The 20,543-nt window shown below is 42.0% G+C and overlaps 1 protein-coding gene across 1 annotated transcript in view; it reads right to left on the minus strand.

The window, feature by feature from the left end:
- Positions 1-14,400: 14,400 nt before the first annotated feature.
- The window catches only part of GPAM (glycerol-3-phosphate acyltransferase, mitochondrial), a gene marked incomplete in the record, with an annotated part of 22,681 nt that continues 16,538 nt past the window's right edge, over positions 14,401-20,543 (minus strand). The window contains 2 exon segments of the mRNA XM_072424779.1: positions 14,401-16,869; positions 19,458-19,516. Of these exon segments, the coding sequence (XP_072280880.1) occupies positions 16,753-16,869; positions 19,458-19,516 (176 nt within the window).

The raw sequence follows: 20,543 nt of genomic DNA on the forward strand, positions 1-20,543 counted from the left end.
ACCCCTTGGCACAGGCACCTAGTCCCTCCATTAAAGTACTTTTACACTTTGGGCACATTCCCACAGCTACGCCTATTCTACCCAGAAGTTTTGAGCACAAGGGCTTTAGGGGCATTGCAATAAACTTAAAAAGTTGGCAGCTATCAATGTCAACAGAAATTTAACTGAACACCAATAAATATCAGATTTAAATCAACTTGGGTCTAGTCCAATCTGGAAAATTGAATTAATCTCTGCCCATCAGTGTTGTCTGATTTCTACAGGAAGTTAAGTGCATCCTTAAAGAGATGAATTATATATTTATATTTTTTTTTATTTTGTCCAGATATACATGAATATAACTGGATTTGCTTTTTGGTAAATAAGCATCTCTTGGGCAGGATCCTGGTGCCATACTAGCCAATGCACAAAATGCAGCTGCGTCCAGCATGGCCCCCGCCCTTTGTGTGATTGGAGGAAGTTACCCCCATACTCCTCCTGAGCACATGACCTGGCGCCTTTCCTCCTGTCCAGCTCTATCCATAAGATAAAACAAATCCTCTCATACATTATTCTTCGATATCTCGCCGCCACTGGATTTCCTGAGGTCATGTGACCCCTGCGGCCCTTTCTGAATCCTGTGCAGGATAGCCAGTTAGGTTCTACACTGTCCCCGGAACCTCTGAACATGGCGTACAATTTGCACATCAGACACCGAGAGGGTCACAGCCACTGATATTCTACTAAGCACCAAGATCAGCAATGTGCTGGAAAGCCACTCATCGATCTCTGCAAGGTAAAAAAACAAAAATCTTTCTGCGTTGAGAAAATGGTAATCCAATGCATAAGCTTTACCATGTAATGATGATGTCCGATAATCCTGCCATGATGGTTTTTGATCAAAAACTTCCTATATTGGGGTGACAACCCTCTGTTCTTGTCTCCCAATTGTCCTGTAGAGTTGTCACCCATGCATCCCTGGTGGAGACATCAAGTGGCTATGCTGACTTACCATGGCCAGCAGGTCATCTGATCCTCATTCTGGTTTACTTTTTCCTTGCTGACCTCACTTCTTCAAGCAATCTGAGCATTCCAGACAGGAAGTGATGGTACATGTGTCCAATGGGAACACACAATCACAAAAACATTTAAAATATATATGATATCTTTGGGTTGAGCAGTTCAATCATTTCATCAAATCAGTTCTGTATACAATCAGCCATAAGGAATGGAGGACAAAGCCAATAGTGGCCCCCTGCGTAGAACTGATTTATTAGCTGAGAACAATGTGCAATGTGTCCTTGTGCAATGGGGCACTTTGCACCTCTCTATACCCCCCTAAGGCCATTAATGATCAATATAGAAAAACTGATATGGTCAGGATGGAGAATTTCCATCAATCGCACAACTATCTGACTTTATAGAATTTTGCTGCACACTTCTCATGCAATCAATGGATTTTCAGTCGACGTTCCACATTGATATCGATCAATTGTATAAAAAAAGTTCCCCCTAGGAACGTATTCCTATTACACACAAAGACAAACATTTGGAAACTGATTGGCTCAGCTTTCCAGAACGCGGAGTTGTCGGTGCCCATTAAGCTGGAAAAGGTCCCAAAAAGCATGGAAGAGCTGGAACTCCACCAATCAACAGACAGATTGTGTGCAAATGGAGGAAATTCAGGAGCGTTGTCACCCTACCTAAAAGTGGTCAACCATCAAAGATCCAACAGCAAGGTGTGTAATAGTCTAGGGGTTATAAAGGAACCCAGGGGAACTTCTAGGCATCTGAAGGCCGGTCTCACATAGGTGAATGTTGAGAGGTCCACCATTAGGAAAACACTGAACAGCAATGGTGGGCAAGGCAGGGTAACAAGGAGAAAGTCACCGCTTTCCCCTAAAAAATTGCTGACTGTCTACAGTTTACCAAAAATAATGTGAACAAACCAGAAGAAATGTTTTTTGGATGGATGAAGCCAACACAGAACTTTATGAGTTACATTTGGACAAAGAAAAAGAAATCCCATCTGTGAAACATGGTGGTGGGAGAAAGAAAAACGCTTAATTCCATACCTTTGTCACATCTGTGAAACATGGTGGTGGGAGTGTTCTGCTTTAGGACTGTTTTCGTGCATCTGGACCTGGACAGCTTGCCATCATTAATAGAACAAAGAATTCTGAACTATACCGGAGACACTCTCAATGAATTTAAATATCAATACACAGCAGGCCATGCAGCAAAGGCAACGATCCTAAACACAAGGGGCCCTATTTATTAATTATTCCCCTGTCAATTCGCTCATCATATTCATTTATTTCCAATTAATTTCTTATTATGAAGCTGTGCACTTATGACGAGTGACCACTAGGTGGCAGAACGATTCATTGTTTTAATGAATGTCTCGGAATGGTCAGAGTGCTGACCTTAATCCCAATGAAATGTTGTGGAAACACCTAACGCAAGCGATTCATGGGAGGAGAGCGGATGCTGTACTGTATGGAAGTGGTTAACATTCCTCCAAGTTGACGTGCAGAACATTTCCATGTCTTGCATGCTCTGGTGCATTGGCAGAACATTCACCTTGACGCCAGGTGTATCAATGCCTCCCCATACCACACAGGGTGGACTGACATAGATGGACCCTGACCTATCTATAACAAAGAATAAAGAAAGCCGATAGTTTGCCGTTAATGTTTCACCTAACTAAATCTGAAATCTTTATTTCCTGCGCTGTAACTGCAGCACTTAAAACTTCATTACTTTGTCAGCTAAATGTCCCCGAAGTAATCTCTGCCTCAAATCCTCCATTACCGCCGGTTATTATAACGCGATTGGCTGTCTGACGCCTATTTTACTCGTCTTGGAAAAAAAAAACAAGGATAAGTAAATAATTAATTATCTTTTTTTCCAGCTGAATTACAAGTCGGTTTTAACGCTCCATAGCCGCCCACTCATCTCGGTGTCGATGATTGCAGGATCGGGCGCAGGGTTCAGTCGCTGAGTGACGACCACCATTATTATAATGGAGCGCATCAAGAAGATTCACCACTCAGGGAAATTGCTGTGTTCTCAGACCTGTGTAGGATAATGTATACACAAATTGTTCTATATATAGGAGGGAAAATTGGGAACATGAGTGAATCAGCCTGAAGGCGGGGAATGTGTAATAGCGATATGCAATTCCGGTTTATTTTTCCTTTACATTGCTGTCAGATATAGCCTGGCCGTTGTGTTCATGATGCTTTCCTCTACATTTGTGGCATGGCAGTCTATAAGCTGATGGGTAATGAGCTTTGGCACCCCTAGTGCTCTGGAGGTCCTACTAGGAGGGGCTAATATTTACTAATTACTTGCTCCTCCCACGAGGAGCACGGAAGTTGTCATCCCCTCCCAGGTAATTGGTTTTGGAGTCCATTGTAACCCCAACCAGATCACCATGCATGGATATTAAAAAAATGTAAAAGGAGGACAGGAACAAAGGTAAATATTACATTAATATAGCGTTGTAATTAAAATGTATAATTTCAGTGGCTAAGGATGTCCCACAGCATTCATCCAGAGGAGCATGGAGACCTGATTCCCTCAACTCATAGCACCCTGGTGAATTTACTGCTTGAGCCCAGGGAATTCAGGGAGTCCCCTATGACATCATTGTCCATATATGGAAGAAAAAAGTTATTAGTTAAAAAGAAATAAAAGGGGAAAAATACATTGGCTGCATCAACCAATACAAATCTAGAGTTTGGAATTTGCTCACTGCTATAAAGTTACAATATTCCACGTTTATTCGTGATGGAAGAGGACACAGACAAAATGCTTTCAGTGTCTGATGGACCCCAATTTCTCCCGAGATCCCCCAGACCCCATGTGTTTCCGTGATCCGCCATGCTCCTGTGTTCCCAATTTCCTCCTGTCTGGCTGGGACAATGTCCGCTTGCTGCCCACGCTGACCTTTCACTTGTGCCTGACTCCCAGATTGTCTGTTCTCGTATCTCACCTGGTCAGGTATACCTGAAGACCCCAACCTGCAGTGCAGCCCATCACTCCCTGCCAGGTGCTGTGGTGAGCATTGGTGACTCCTTAAGTTCTACACTTCAGCTGCACCTTCCAGTTGGAATTCTGTTGGTCACCATCTTTTTGGCTGTATCGGAGTTGGCTTTTATATCACAAGTTTGAAAACAAAGTTTTGGAGGAGTCAAACTTTCCTGAGCAAAAGAAGAATGGGTTATGGGGGGGGGTTGTGCATGCTTCATGCCATCGGGTGGACATTTATAAGAGTTCAGCATTGACTCTTCTCTAATGAGAATGGATTTCGTTCCAATTAGAAGCCATCTTTGTTAATCACATGCAGCCCTGAGCCTAATTGGCCTGATTTCTGGTAAAGGGAATCTGAATTTATAAATAGACTGAAATACCCAAATCGGGTTCTGTAGGGTTTCTTCTCTGCATCCACTGTTGTATTATGTGGTGGCTGGTTAGGTATAGCGAGCAGCATTTGTCTCTGTTATGTTAGTTTTTTAGCAAAAGGCTTGAAAAGTTACATTTAAAGTACACAGATTGCTAAAGAATCTCAAAATATTCATTAGAAGCTGCAGCAAATCAGGCAGCAACCCACTTTAATAGCTGGGTGGATGCCACCAGCATCATATAGCCTCTTCCTAGTTTAAAAGCCCCTGGCCTGTCCATTCCTAATGCAACCTATCTACCCCTGGTCACAGGGAAATTGCTCAGCTCCTCACCTTCTCCAACTCCCATGCTGACTTGATGTCAGGGTTGTCGGGAGCTAGAATGCTTAGAATATGTGGCCCCCAACTTTGTATTTGCACCATTTTGTGCAAAACGGTCCCTACTGGTGCAGTACCAACTGTCGGCAGGTCTTGGAGTTCCCTGGGGGTTGAACCGAATTCCTATTGGTCTGTGTCGGCTCCTCCTGATACATTGGCGGCTCCTTCATTCATACATTTACCTAAGACTATAAAAACACACATATGCCTCTCTTTAAATCTCGCACCATGTTTGAAAAAGAATCCTTCATCATTTTTGCTTTTACCACAGCGGCGCTGAATCTCACCAGAGCCTCTGGGCCGCCATCGCTGATCAGCCTGCCAATTCCGCCGTGTTGATAGAAGAGTCCTGTGGATATTGTTTGCTTAGTTTTTATTAAACAAACTGGCACATAACAAAAAAAAATTGCACCATTTGTTAAGAATCTTACAGCGCGCCCGAGGGCCCCACGGCGAGAGGGCCACAAAGAAGATTTCGGCCGGTTTGATAGAACACAAAGGCTGACACCGGCCCTGGTGGGGCTGACGGCGAGGAAATCAGCAGCTGTGATATGCTTTGAAAAAAAATGGATCAAGTGCCGCCAAAGGGGGGGACATGACGGGAAGTGGAAGGATGAGGTGACGTAATTACATTAGCGCACATCTCGGGCTGTCTCTGATCCATTAATCAGCGCGCAGGATACGATTAGAGCAGGAAGAACTGGGTGTCTTGCTTCCAGCACATGTCCCACAGAGCAAAATACATTACACATTAAAGTAGGAACGCTCGACTTGTGTCTGCTTCAATCTGCTGTGCGGAGCGCTCATGTAATTGCTTTTCTGGGATACATAAAAATTTATCAATGTGCTTTTATTTCGGCTTATTTATAATTGCTTTTTTTCTAAGAAAGAGAATAACAGAAAACAGAGTGAGATTATAACAAATGATATTCAAGGCAACCATCTCTGGCCTAAATATATTATTTATTAACTTGTATATATATAGCGCCAACATATTACATAGCGCTGTACAAAGTCCATAGTCATGTCACTAGCTGTGCCTCAAAGGGGCTCACAATCTAAAAGCTAATTTACCTAACTGCATGTTTTTGGGATGTGGGAAGAAATTCACGCAAACACGGGGGGAACATGCTAACTCCATGTGGATATTTGAACCTGGGACCTAGCGAGTGCTAAATAAACTCCAGTTTTAAAAGTGAACTCTGAGCAAACAGCTAAATAAACAGATGATCTGATTTATTTGTTAAATAATTTTTATATTTGCTCTTCTTTTATATTTGTTCTGTGTTCTGTAAGGAAGGGGTTTGTGGTGTTCTGCAGGGGAGGAGCTTATGGTGTTCTGCAGGGGAGGGGCTTACTGTGTTCTGCAGGGGAGGGACATGAACTTTCTCTGCTGTGGTTTTTCTTTTACTTACAGGTCTTGCTCCTCCCCCAGGCTGTAAGTGGAAGTAAAAGGAAAAGCAATGGACTGATTTTTATCTTAGTCATTCTGATTTCTGCTGCATTCTCCGTGATGTCACTGGTCTCTAGTGATTGGATAGGCTGCATTCTCAGTGATGTCACAGGTCTCTAGTGATTGGATAGGCTGCATTCTAAGTGATGTCACAGGTCTCTAGTGATTGGATAGGCTGCATTCTCTTATTTAAAGAGCACCATTCTCTAGCAGGTTTGTGCATTAATTTGAATATTTCATCCTAAATGTGAAAACGTGTACAAATTAACATAAAAAGGGTTCATTTTTTTTTCGGGAGGGGGGGTTATGGAAAAAAAGAGCAGTCACGCCTCAACAGCTCCTCCTTCTTCTGAACTTTTTCACCCAGAAAGATTTGTAACTGTAATTGTACAATATGATACATTTCTAAAAGATGATAATTTCAAAGAAGAAAATGTTATTTACCGATAATGAGCCCTCGTATCTGCATTGGCCTAATGATAACTCAATTTTAATGTCAGGATTTCTTGATTATGGCTTGAGGACATTTATTAATCATTAGAAAGGTCACATTCACTTATTTCCCTTCCCGCCGCGCTGTACGTGCTGTGGAAATACTCAGCAAGTCGTTGAGATTACTTTAATGTCACGTACGATGTGACAGAGGGTTCTTGTGTTCACCGCCGCTGTCACGTAAAGTCGTCTGTACTTTAGGTCTCAAAGACGGATAAAGTTATCTGAATGTTCCTGAAATGAATATGAGCTGGTTACATAGTAGGTTAGGTTGAAAAAAGACATAAATCCATCAAGGTTACCCACTATGGAAATAAACATATACCAGATATAAAACCATATGGACATAGTTGGTCCAGAGGAAGGCAAAAAATACCCTGATACAATTTGCTCCAACAGGGAAAAATTTGTTCCTGATCCCATCAGCAATAGGATGTTCCCTGGATCAACAGTCACTGTTATTTTTACTTTAAAGCTTTAATCTCCAGTTATATTCTGTGCTTCTACTGAGCCAATTCCACATTTTCACAGACCTTACAGTGAAGAATCCCTTCCTTATCCGGAGCTTAAACTTCTTTTCCTCCAGACGCAAAGAGCGCCCCCTTGTGCTTTGTAATGATCTTACAGTGAATAATTGGGAAGAGAGTTCTCTATATGGACCATTTATATATTTATACAGGGTGATCATATCCCCCTTATACGTCTCTTCTCAAGGGAAAATAGATTCAGTTCAGCTAATCTCTCCTCATAGCGGAGCTCCTCCATTCCTTTTATTAGTTTAGTTGCCTTCTCTGCACTCTCACCAATCCCACAATGTCCGTTTTGTGAACTGATCCCAAACTGGACTGCATATTCCAGATGGGGTGTGACCAATGCTTTGTACAGGGGCAGGATTATGTCTCCATCTCTGCAGTCTATTCCTCTTTTAATACAAGAAAGTACTTTTCTTGCTTTACATATTGCAGCTTGGATAGGCTGCATTTTCAGTGATGTTACCAGTCTCCTGTGAATGGATTGTTTATTCCTTGATGGAGAGGACAAAGTTTGATCTCCAAAACACAATGTCATAAAATGGCGGACAGGAAGGGATCGGGGATGCAGGCGCAGGCCAGGAATTGGCGCCTTTAAAGGACCAGGATGGCAGATTTTGGAAAGTACTGTATATCCTTTATCATTCAGGATAGGTAATAAGGGAATGTGGGGGTAAAGATTTTGTTTGTTGTCAAGCTTTAAATTGCCATTCATAGCCCCCTCCCAGGGTATTAGAACAATCTGCAAAAATGTCTGCAACCTGCATCCAAAAATGTAAAAAAAAAAAAAATTTGCATTTTTTTTGGCATTGCACACACTTAATATAAATATTCAGGAAATGCTCTGCATTCTCATTCTTCTGTGCAGAAAAAAAACACGATCCTTCGGCTTATTGATTAGAGGGAACTTTTTTTTTTTTTTTGTTTCATGTTTTGGTGCATCGGTTGAATTAACAGCCATCATAACCTGCAATCCCGGGATCGTTGGAGGGAAAACACAACACTACAAAAAAGCCGGCTGTTACTATTAATCGTCTCGTTTGGCTTTTCTTTTGCTTTCTGAATCATCTCTTTGTTCTATGCAAACTCACAGCAAGATATAAATCCATTAGACCGTCTCCATTAGATTTAACGCTTTATCAGGAGACTGGCGGTAATTCGATGAGGAGCGCTCTGCCTTCTCCTCCAGGCAGTGGCACATTCGAGGTCAGGAAACCTTTTATTTTACATGTGCAAAGAATTTGGCTTCTCATATCTTTATTAATGAGATTCTGTTTGCCAAAATCTTCTTATATAGTGAATTCTTCAAGGGGAAAAACAGGTGAAATTCAGGTGTCCCCAAGTGAACGATTCCGGCAATAATAGAGAATACAAAGACATTTTAGATAATTGTTCTCTTCCAATAATTTAAAACTATTTTCCCATTCACCATAAATAGTTCCCTGCATGGTTGCAAGATATAGGCTTTTCTACTTAGGTTATGATTGCTGCAAAAAAAAAGAACTGACCTTGATATTAAACCTTTTCCATTTCATGAAGATCATGAGTCGATGTTGGGCAAAGCATTACAAAAATTCAGCCTAGCCTGGTCCTCTGACAAGAGAAGAACCAAACTTTACTTGGTGCTTTTGCATCAATATCAGAAGTCCACACTGGTTTAGACATTCCAAAGCATCAACTTAGCTTAGACCTTTTGAGAGCTTTGAGATGGATACCAAACTACTTGGCTTTTGAGCAAGATCAAAGGTTTATGCTGGTTAAAAAATTAGCCTAACCTGGACTTCTAATGAGAAAGCAACCAAGTATTCCTTGTTTGTTTGTTTTTTCATGAAGATCAGAGTTCCATGCTGGTCAAGATGTTCCAAAGCTTGAACAAGAAAACCTCTGACAAGAAAAGACCCCTACATGGTTCTTTTCCACAAAGAGCAGAGGTCCATCCTGCCCAAGGCATTACAAAATCCAACCTAGCTTGGGCCTCTGATGGGAAAGGAACCAAACTTTACTTGGTACTCTTGCAGGAATATCAGTGATCCATGCTGGTTAGGACATTCCCAAACGTCAACCTAGCCTGGAACTCCGACGAAAGGAACCAATATATACTTGGTTCTTTTCCATGACGTACAGAGATTCAAGCTGGCCAAGGCATTGAAAAATTCAACCTGACCTGGACCTCTGATGAGAGAGGATTCAAATTACTTGGATCTTTTGTAAGAAGATCAGAGGTCTATGCTGGTCAAAACTTCAGCTTAGGCTGGACCTCTGACGAGAGAGGACTCTTTCCTTGGTTCCTTTCCATAAAGATCAGAGGTGCATGTTTGTCAAGACGTTCCAAAGCTTCAACCCTGCTTGTACCTTGTACAAAAGAGAAACCATATTTAGTTCTTTTGCATGACGATCAGAGGTCCAATGAGATTTAAAACTTCAACCGAGGCTGGATCTCTGACGAGAGAGGAACCACATTCTTTGGTTCTTTCCCATGAAGATTAGAGGTCCATGCTGATCAAGGCATTACTAAAGTTCAACCTACCCTGGACCTTTGACGAGAGAGAAACCAAACTTTTCTTTGTTCTTTTTCATGATGATCAGAGGCCCATGCTCGTCAAAACCTTTGCCTAGCCTGGGCCTCTGATGAGAGAGGAACCAAATTACTTGGCTCTTTTGCAGGAAGACCAGGGGTCCATGCTGGTCAAAACTTCAGCCTAGCCCGGATCTCTGATGAGAGAGGAACCAATCTTTCTTTGGTTCTTTTCCAAGATGAAAAGTTCATGCTGGTCAAGATGTTCCAAAACTTCAACCTTGTTTGGATCTATGACAAAAGAGGAACCATATTAGTTCTTTCCCACCAAGAGCAGAGGTCCATGCTGGAACAAGCCTGGACCCCTAAAAAGAGAGGAACCAAATTTTACATGCTCTTTCAGGAATATCAGAGGTTTATGCGGGTTAGGTCATTCCAAAATGTCAACCTAGCCTGGATCTCTTACGAGAGAGGAACCAAGCTTTTCTTGGCTCATTTCCATTAGGATCAAAGGTCCATAAAATTTCAGCCTAGCCTGGTCCCCTGATGAGAGAAAAATCGAACGTTTCTTGTTTCTTTCCCACAAAGATCAGAGGTCCATGTTGGTCAAGGCATTAGAAAACTTCAATCTATCTTAGACCTCTGAGAGGTCTAAGCTAGAGAGGAACCAAATTACCAGAGAACTTTCTGCTTGGTTCATTCCCATACAGATCTGAAATGCATGCTGGTCAAGATGTTCCAAAACATCAACCTTGTTTGGACCTTTGACAAAAGAGGAACCATATTAGTTCTTTCCCACAAAGATCAGAGGTCCATGCTGGTCAAGAAATTAATAAACTTTAAACTAGCCTGGACCCCTGACAAGAGAGGAACAAAACTTTACATGGTGCTCTTGCAAGGAATATCAGAGGTCCATGGTGGTTAGGACATTTCAAAAGTCAACCTAGCCTGGAACTCTGACGAGGAACCAAACTTTATTCTTTTCCATAAAGATTGGAGGTCTATGCTGGTCAAGATGTTCCAAAACATCAATGTAGCCTGGGCATCATGGAGCCTTTAGAAGGTCAATACTTGGTTCAGTAGGCAAAAACCTTTTCACCTTTTAGCCGAGAATTGCCTATTTAGACCTAATCTCCACATTTCTCCAGCCCTTCCCATTTGGACCTTCAGGCAGACCTACCAATTGGTCACCGTTTTCATACCTCCCAATCTTTTGACATGAATTTTGATCTGAATGAAGCTGTATTCTTTTCTTATGGCGCATTAGGTAGTATACATATACAAAAGATTTGCCTGGAAAACCAAGCAGGTAATTTGTTGAATCCTCAAAGTGCCGTATTAGTTTTACAATTTATTAATCGTGGTCCCCTCGTTGGATTACAGTACACCAATCGGCACTTGAAGTTGTTTGAGCTTGACGTGCCTCCCTTTGAGTATGTCAGTCCACCTGCTTATTAGCGCACAGCACCCCTGCTCTAAGAACACACGTAAAGCAGATTGAGTATTCATGAATACATTTACTGCAGGATTATGTTATTACAGGGAAGACAGATGTACATTGAAAAATTGAGCTGTATAACATTACTTTGCCTCAAATACTGGCTGGATTGAAGCTGAACCTTAGGAAGACATAAAATATGCGAATTAATGCCGTTCTTGGTCATCAATACATAATTCAATGTATTATTTATTACTAGCAGACTAAGTACCTGAATTTAGCTGGCAGGAGCCTTGTGTAGTCACCTTACAGCCAAGTTCAGACTCAAAGTGAGAGAAAGCCGGCACAAGGAGCCAATCAAATGCTGTATTACCAACACAGAGCATTCTGATAGAAGATGGGATCAAGATGGGAGACAGATGAGCTTGTTGGCGGTGGCTTCTTTTTTTCACTGGTGGGGGAAGAAGAAAACGACTTAAAGATAAAACTAAACCTCACTTATTCCATCACAGGTTGCCGCCATCTTCCTTCTCTTCCAGCGATGATATTCGGCCCTCTTAATTGGCCATGGTGAGATGACGTGACCCCCATGCAGGTGTGCAAATGTAATTCCCTGGCAACTAAAGCCGACGTTGTGCATGAACAGCTCAGCTTTGTTGCCAGAACCCTGGAACGATCAGGCAGGTAAGACACAATATTGCACAATAGGCATCACCGGTCCCTTTCTGCAATAATGCCCGGCCTGATCAAGCAAGTGAAACTGCAGCAGAGAATATTCAGGTCTTCTGCCCTATAATTATAGCTGTGCTGCCCTTTAGCAGCAGCAACTCCTCATATTGGTGTATTTAGTGGTTTGCCTTGAGTTTCTTAGCAGTAAACGAGAAATGTTCACGGTTCTGTGAACTACAAGGTTTGGTATTTTAGTCTAATGTTTTTTTTCTCCAAAATGTCTAAGAAATGCGGTGAGCTTATAACCAGCAATGCAAAGAAAGATGGTGCAGATATAGAAGAAGAAATAAGTTCTTCTATCTGTCCTGCAACAATTTCTTCCAGATCCATTCTCTTGCTGATCATTTTCTCCAAATTTTAGAAGATGGTCCTCAACAAAATCAATACTCCCCTCTTGTAGCACTGCTCTCTGAAGCAACATGTGGCTTTATTTTTCCATTAGGAAATGAGTTGTATTCTGACACGGATGAGTGGCCCTGGCAAAAAAACAATTTCCATATTCAAAGTAGATTTCAAAAGATTATCTTTATCTTAAGATTTTATAGAGGATAGACCCCTAGGCCAGGCTTTCATTTTGGTTTGAGTTGTTGTTTTGAGTTTTTGTTTTGAGTATTGATGAGGATGTGGGGAATGTGATCGTTGTCTGCTATTTTAGAGCATTGCTAGCAGCTGAGCATTCTATTTTCTTTTTTGAAGATGGTGACATCAATGGGTATTTTGCAATGGGAAAATTCCCCCAAGGAACAGAAAGCAATAAAATCATAAAACAGAATAAAACCCTCCCAGTAGTGTTCTCCCCAGACCCTTTTAGCAGGGCGCACCACCCGGCACTTTTCAGTAACCACGCGGCTGTTTTTGGAGGAGTTGGGTCACAATAAAGGGGCTGCCACCCACCTACCCCCGGCTAAAAAATTATTCTGGGTTCAGCACTGCAGTGGTTTGAATTCCTAGATCTCAGACATGACACTATTGGTATGGAGTTGAAATATCCTGTGTTTGTGAGGATTTCCTCCCATTTCCTAATACATACTGGAAGGTTAAAAGTCTTCCCGAAAATTGGTTTTATATTTAATTAATGACATGTGACTATGGTAGAAAGCAGGGCTGGTTTTAGGGTGGGGCAAATTGGGCAACTAACCGAATGGTATAGGTGATGGTAACTGGAAGGAAGGGGGGGTCCCTAATACAGAATTTACCCAGCACCTTTTATTGCCTAGATCCATCACTGGTAAGGAAATTAGAATATGAATTCCTGGAAGAGACAGCTGGTGACAAACAAGCTTAAACTATGGAAAAAAAAAATATCGAACGAGAATCGAAAAATGTACAAGACCGGTGTTCTCCAATAAGAGAATAAAGATTTTAGATGCAATACAAAGGGTGCATTTTTCTCCGAGTGCCCATTGAGAGACACAACAGACCATTGGGGGGTCCAAAAAGCAGCCCCTAAGGGAGGGAAAAATATTATATCGAACAGGGAACCCACAAACATCGTCATTGAATCACAAAACTGCCCCGAAGAACTTCCACCCAACACATGTTGTGATCTCCATCATTGTAGGCATGGTGGCCCTGACCACCCGGAGGACACGCTGGTGCCAAAAAGACAAGGAGGCATCTATGGCCCTGGCACCAAGAACTGAGACAGGGAATGAGGGGATTGTTTCTTATATTATTGGGATCAAGCCAATATGAGTAGCTGAACTTTGGATTTAAGTTCTAAAATGGAGAGTCATTGGGGAAAAAAAGCGTCAAATGGGTGGCCAGAAGTAGTAATCCTCCTACAATGGTGACTAGAATATCATCTTTATGATACGGTAGCACTCTGGCCTTTGCAGCTGTAGATCCCAAGTTCGAATTTCGACCAGGACTCTATCTGCATGGAGTTTGCAGGTTCTCCTCGTGTTTGTGTGGGTTTCCTCCCACATTCCAAAAACATGCCGTTAGGTTAATTGGCTTCCTGTAAAATTGCTCTTAGACTGTAATATTGACATATGACTATGGTAGGGACATTAGATTGTGAGGGACAGCTAGTGACATGACTATGGACTTTGTACAGCGCTGCATATTATGTCGGCACTATATAAATACTGTGTAATAATAAAAATTAACAATATCATAAAGGTTGTACAGATGGCTCCACAAAGTGACGTTGGCCCCAGACTTTTCCAATTTAGAGGTCAATCAGCCACAGTTCAAGGAAACCCCAGCAAATTCTTTAACAGCTGCTATAGCCTATAGACTAAGCAACCATATTTTAGGGTGGGGTAATAGGTTCTCCATACTCCTACTAAAAGAAACAACCCCATGTGACCCAACTTTTCAGTAACTATCCAAAAACAGCTGCTGGTTATTGAAAAGTGCCAGGTGGTGCGCCCGGCTAAAAGAGTTCGGGGAGAACACTGATCCCAGACTACCCCGGCACCCTATTCCGAACCCTCAGGACCTCCAGCTGCCCCCACATTGAAATAAAGAAATCTTTTAACAAGTTTTTATTGCATTAGCATCTCCACCTGGAAATTCCAATTACTGTTCACCATCTTAGGCTTATTATTACATACGGCGGCCCACCGGCCAATCACGTTTAGTGGTTTTCTAGTTACAGTACATAGTAACCGCTCGTTTAATCGGCAAGGCAAGCATCTGAAACCGCAGCGGTGCCAAAATTAATGACAGTGAAAGTGTTAATGAGTAAGAAAAGCAATCAAGAGGATTTCCCCTTTGAATAATCACATTCATTTCTATCAAAACTGCATTTTCTAGGCCTTTGACGATATTTTTGACGTCCCATCCAATAAGAATAAAAAATTATGAAAAAAAAAAACCTAACGGCAAAAAAATAAATTTTCGACATTAAATTAGAAAAAAATTACATTTTTCTAATGCCTTATATACTAGGCAGTACTAATGAGATTCTAATGTGCCCGGTTCGGGCACCTCTGAAACCGGGTAACATACAAACATGAGGGTGTAAAGCTGAACTCGGGCATAAAACATTCATGTATTGAATTCCTTATGGGCCACACAGGAAATAAATTCACTGAGGGCACCAATTGTGACATCATCACTGTGCTGTGCAATCAGCAGAGCTGTGGGAGGAGTTAAGAAGCCCCACCCACAACAGGCTGCCTGCAGAAAACTACAGGAGGGGCGGAGACAAGACCAGCCACCCTGCACAATAAGCAAGAGCAGCAGTGACCGGTCTGTATTACAGGAAGTTCCTGTACAATGGCAAGGCGACATTGGATTACTGCACAGATCTGAGAGAAATGCACAAAACACGCCAAGAATGAAGTAACCGCACACATGGCACTTCTGTACAGACAACATTAACTTATCCCAGAGTTTAAAGACACCGGCATCTGAGACCAATGACCAAGCCGAGGTATCCATCTACCAAGGCTTTTTAGAAGTCACGGCGCCATCTTTAACCCTAGGCCATATGATCTGAATGTCCATTTTTACAAATTTAAATAATGTAATAATTTTTGTGACCTCTGTAAATGACACTCTTAAATTATTGACCTTTGAGAACAATGAAGACCTGATTTTAGGTTAAAAATGTACGGGTGGCCTGAACCAACCAATCACCATCAGAGGGCACTAAAGCAGATCTAAACTGATCACTATGAGCTATCCCAGGGTACGGATTCATGTTATGGGTTGAAAGCTATGTATCGACTCAGGTGGCGCCTACAGGTGGCCATACCCACCCATAATTTGCCTTCTCTCTGTAGAGCTCTGATGTTTCAATGAGCAACAGGGGGCTTGTAAGCAATCAGCTTCTACTGTGCTGACTTCCCTTTTTCCCGCAGTGCTCTGGGAATCCTTTATCGTAGTTCTAAACCCTGACAAATTCTAATTTTGAGACCTATTCGGCCATTGAATAAGATAATCTTGCAGCAAGGGTTCTTTCGTCAGGTACTTCCTGTTATGGGGTGACAATCTGCAATGTCAGTGGAACCCCAGATGGAGACTACATAAGGCTGTGCTGACACACATTGCTCCGGCATGCCACCACTCCTAATATTTGTCGTTCCTCTATAGAGCTTGGAGGTTTTAATAATTGAAGCGTTATATATCCTAGAAGAATCTCGCATTGATGGTTCTTCTCCAGGCACTTCCTGTTATGGGGTGACAACTCATTGCACCCCTGGTGGAGACCACAAGCTGCCCGTTGTCACCATTACAAAGCCAATCCTAAGCAATGCCGGGGATCTGATGCTTGCAGACCGGAAGTGGCTGAAAGAGGCTTCAATCGCCAACCCCCAGATGGAAAAAGATTAAAATTGGTTTACGATTTAGTACAGACGCCCCCAGTTTGGATTTACTTTAAATCTCATTGGTTGATAGAGAGCCCCTGTACTTTCTTACCATCAGGGATGTATAAATGGGCAAAAAAAAAAACAAAAAACGATTCACAAATTGCAACACCTGGCAAAGGTTGACCTCTCCCAATTCCGCTAACTGTATAGATCGGCAATTTATTGTCTCTGCGGCCATCTGCAGTCCAAGGAAATAAAACACGGGGAAAATCCCCGAGGCGCGAAGACCATAATATATGGAAAAATGAATTCAAAATCCGTAGATTTTGGTGCTGAATGTGCGACTGGCAGCCGTGTCTATAAACGGTTCATATAAAAATGTCTCCGGCGGAGGCCGCGGGTTATCGGTTGTGACTTTGTGATATAAAAAGACGTCCGACATGTTGGATTGTCACAGTGGAGTTGCTGGAAGTCGGAGTTCTCGTGTCGTAGGCACTTGTTTTGGGTCAGTGCATAAAACGCAGCGATGGTGCCGGGTCGGAGGGTCGCCAGGGGCCCCGGCATCTACAGAGCCATAAAGCCGACGATGAATTCCAGGAGCTTTTGGCGGTTACACTGAGGTAGGAAGGTGCTGCTCAGCTCTAGGATGGTGTGACGGTTTTCTTTGCGGACCTGGAAGACCTGCGGAGATGGAAAGACGTGGAGAAAGTGAAATCCAAAACGTGGTGACAACGCTGCTGCTCTATTTATGGCAATGGGAGAGTGTTGTCACCCTACAAGCATGGAATGGTGACAACGCTGCTGCTATTGCTAATGGCAATAGGAGAATGTTGTCACCCTACAAGCATGGTTGGTAACAATGCTGCTGCTCTATTTATGTTAATAGAAGAGTGTTGTCACCCTACGAGCATATTACAGAAAAAACATGGAGTGCAAGGAGAAAGCAAAGAAGGAGGTTTTGAGGCTCAAGAGTTGTAAGTCAAGCTATGAATGTATTATTATATATTCCTTCATATATAAAAAGGTCATAAATATACTTAGTTCACAAACCTAGAACATGTAGTACATTGTCTTGCCTGGTTATGTTATACAAGAAACACAGAAGTAAAAATATTATTGCAAGTAAACATAACATGTTCTGTTAGTTACACCTATTTATGTTCTGAGTCACAGAAATGGGGTGTTTTACTAGACAAATTGTTGCTAGCATAGACAGCAAAGAAAAATAAGTAAAGGTAATAATATAATAAGACCGTATTTTCCGTATACAAGTCCCCGACACGTTTCGCCCAGATTAGGCTTCCTCAGAGGGATGTGACTTTATACAATTTGTGGTATATTGATCGGTTCTGAGTGATATATTCAGGACAGTAGTTCTTAAATTAGTGTTGATACACCAGGAGGATTCATTTAAACTAACAAAATTGTTGAGTACCAGTTGAGAGGTTAGGGTGAATAAGGGTATTCATCCCGTGGTCTTGTGCTTATAAAAGGTTGCAGGTTGTATAATGAATGTATAATAGCTGAAAACCCGCAAGTTGTGATTGTTGCCTAGTCAAATGCTAGCAAAGAAAATTATTTTCTACTACTTTAAGAACTACTGTCCTGAATATATAACTCAGAACCGATCAATATACCACAAATTGTATAAAGTCACATCCCCCTGAGGAAGCCTAATCTGGGCGAAACGCGTCGGGGACTTGTATACAGAAAATTCAGGACAGTCGTTCTTAAAGTATTAGAAAATAATTTTCTTTGCTAGCATTTGACCAGGCAAAAATCACAACTTGCGGGTTTTCAATTTCTATACATTCATTATAGAACCTGCAACCTTTTATAAGCACAAGACCATGGGATGAATACCCTTATTCACCCTAACCTCTCATCAATTGGTACAATTTTGTTAGTTTAAATGAATCCTACTAGTGTATCAACACTACTTTAAGAACTACTGTCCTGAATATATCACTCAGAACCGATCAATATACCACAAATTGTATTAAGTCACATCCCCCTGAGGAAGCCTAATCTGGGCGAAACGCGTCGGGGACTTGTATACGGAAAATACGGTCTTATTATATTATTACCTTTTCTTATTTTTCTTTGCCGTCTATGCCAGCAACAATTTGTCTAGTAAAACACCCCATTTCTGTGAACAGAAATAGGTGTAACTAACAGAACATGTTATGTTAACTTGCAATAATATTTTTACTTCTGTGTTTCTTGTATAACATAACCAGGCAAGACAATGTACTACATGTTCTAGGTTTGTGAACTAAGTATATTTATGACCTTTTTATATATGAAGGAAATATATAATAATACATTCATAGCTTGACTTACAACTCTTGAGCCTCAAAACCTTTCTTTGCTTTCTCCTTGCACTCCATGGTTTGATATACTAAAGAGCTCAGACCCCTTATCTTGGGGAGAACAGGGAACATCCCCATCACCCCCTCATTCCCCCCTTTCTCGCTCTCCCTTCCGGTGTTACTGGAAATTTGTATTTGACCCTACAAGCATAAAATAATGACAACGCTGCTGCTCTATTTATGGCAATCAGAAAATGTTGTCACCCTACAAGCATGGAGTGGTGACAACGCTGCTTATGGCAATAGGAGAGTGAAATGCAATTTAAATCTAAAACTTTGCAGTTGTCACCGGCACAAAGGTGAGAAGAAAGCAGAATGTCCAAAAAGGGTTCCCCGCAGATGCTGGCACTGCCGGAGGTCCCGGTCCAGGCTTTTGTAGAAGCAGTGTACAGATCTGATACAAATCAAAGGGAGACGCAGCAATCTGCCCATCTCTGTGTGATTACGGCGTTCAAAGCTCTCCAGCTCCGCTCACACAGGGAGATGACGCTTTCATTCTGCATTATCTCGCTTTGTTTACTGGCCGGCTACATCTAGCTCTGACCCCTACCCCGACACAAAGAGCCGCAGAAATAACCCCGGGGCAACAATGTTCAAAGGAGCCGAATTACAAAGAGCAGCCGCAGGACTACAGTACCCCGTCTGGAGGGGGGATTAAAGGAGAACCCCGCCATGAGGGGCTGTATGAAGAATGGACACAGAGTGAAGACAGAAAGAAGAGATGGGGCGGAGAACAAAGGAAGAGATGGGGGGGGGGGGGGCAAGGAAAAGGAAGAAGGAAAGGGAAGAAAGGAGGAAGGAAGGAAGAAGTGATGTAAGAGAATGTCAGAAAATGTTTAAACAAAAGACTTACAGCCAGCAGTAGTTTTCCTTTTGGAATGAAGAAATAAAACTTACCCCGAGGTCTACAAAGGTCTTTACTGCATTTCTTGCCAGACACAAGGTGGCGCTCTCAGCTGTGGGGGAGAAAATCAGAACAAAAAATTAGCAAAGATCCGTATGCATGGAATCGGCTTCAACAAACAATATTCTGCTGCCGAATAGGAAAGAGCCGTGTGACACAGAAACATAAAGAAACGTAAAACTCTAACTTTACACTGCTCAGTATTTTCATACTCATTCACAATATTGAAACATTTATCAGAATTCTGCTGATCCGACCATAAAGCTTCGTCATTCCCCGTACACCAAGAGTGAGTTCTACCCCCGGCACATAGATTCCGAAGGAAACTACAACTGGTTGTTATACATATTCATAATATAGTGTTACTGTGGGGGGACATTAGAGTGTCAGCTCCTCTGTACACAGACTGATGGGACTGGCTCAGTGATCTCTGTACAGCACTGCGGTATATGTCAGAGCTATATAAATGTATAATAATAGTGTGTGACTGTGGGGGACATTAGAGTGTCAGCTCCTCTGTACAAAGACTGATAGGACTGGCTCAGTGTTCTCTGTACAGCACTATGGTATAGAGTTAGGTCCATAAATATTTGGACAGAGACAACTTTTTCTAATTTTGGTTCAAAATTAATTTTAAATGAAACAACTCAGATGCAGTTGAACTGCAGACTTTCAGCTTTAATTCAGTGAGTTGTACAAAAAGATTGCATACAAATGTGAGGAACTAAAGACTCTTTTTACACAATCACTTCATTTCAGGGGTAATAAGTACTTGGACAATTGACTCAAAGGTTATTTCATGGGCTGGTGTGGGCAATTCCTTCGTTATGTCATTATCAATTAAGCAGATAAAAGGCCTGGAGTTGATTTTAGCGGGGGTGGGGGGGTGTATGTGGAAGATTTGGCTGTGAACAACATGCGGAGCTCTCCATGCAGGTGAAACAAGCCATCCTTAGGCTGCAAAAACAGAAAAAATCCATCCGGGAAATTGCTCCAATATTAGGAGTGGTAAAATCTACAGTTTGGTACATCATGAGAAAGAAACAAAGCACTGGTGAACTCAGCAACGCCAAAAGACC

The sequence above is a fragment of the Pyxicephalus adspersus genome, chromosome 10 (genome assembly GCF_032062135.1).
Source record: "Pyxicephalus adspersus chromosome 10, UCB_Pads_2.0, whole genome shotgun sequence".
Lineage (NCBI taxonomy): Eukaryota > Metazoa > Chordata > Amphibia > Anura > Pyxicephalidae > Pyxicephalus > Pyxicephalus adspersus.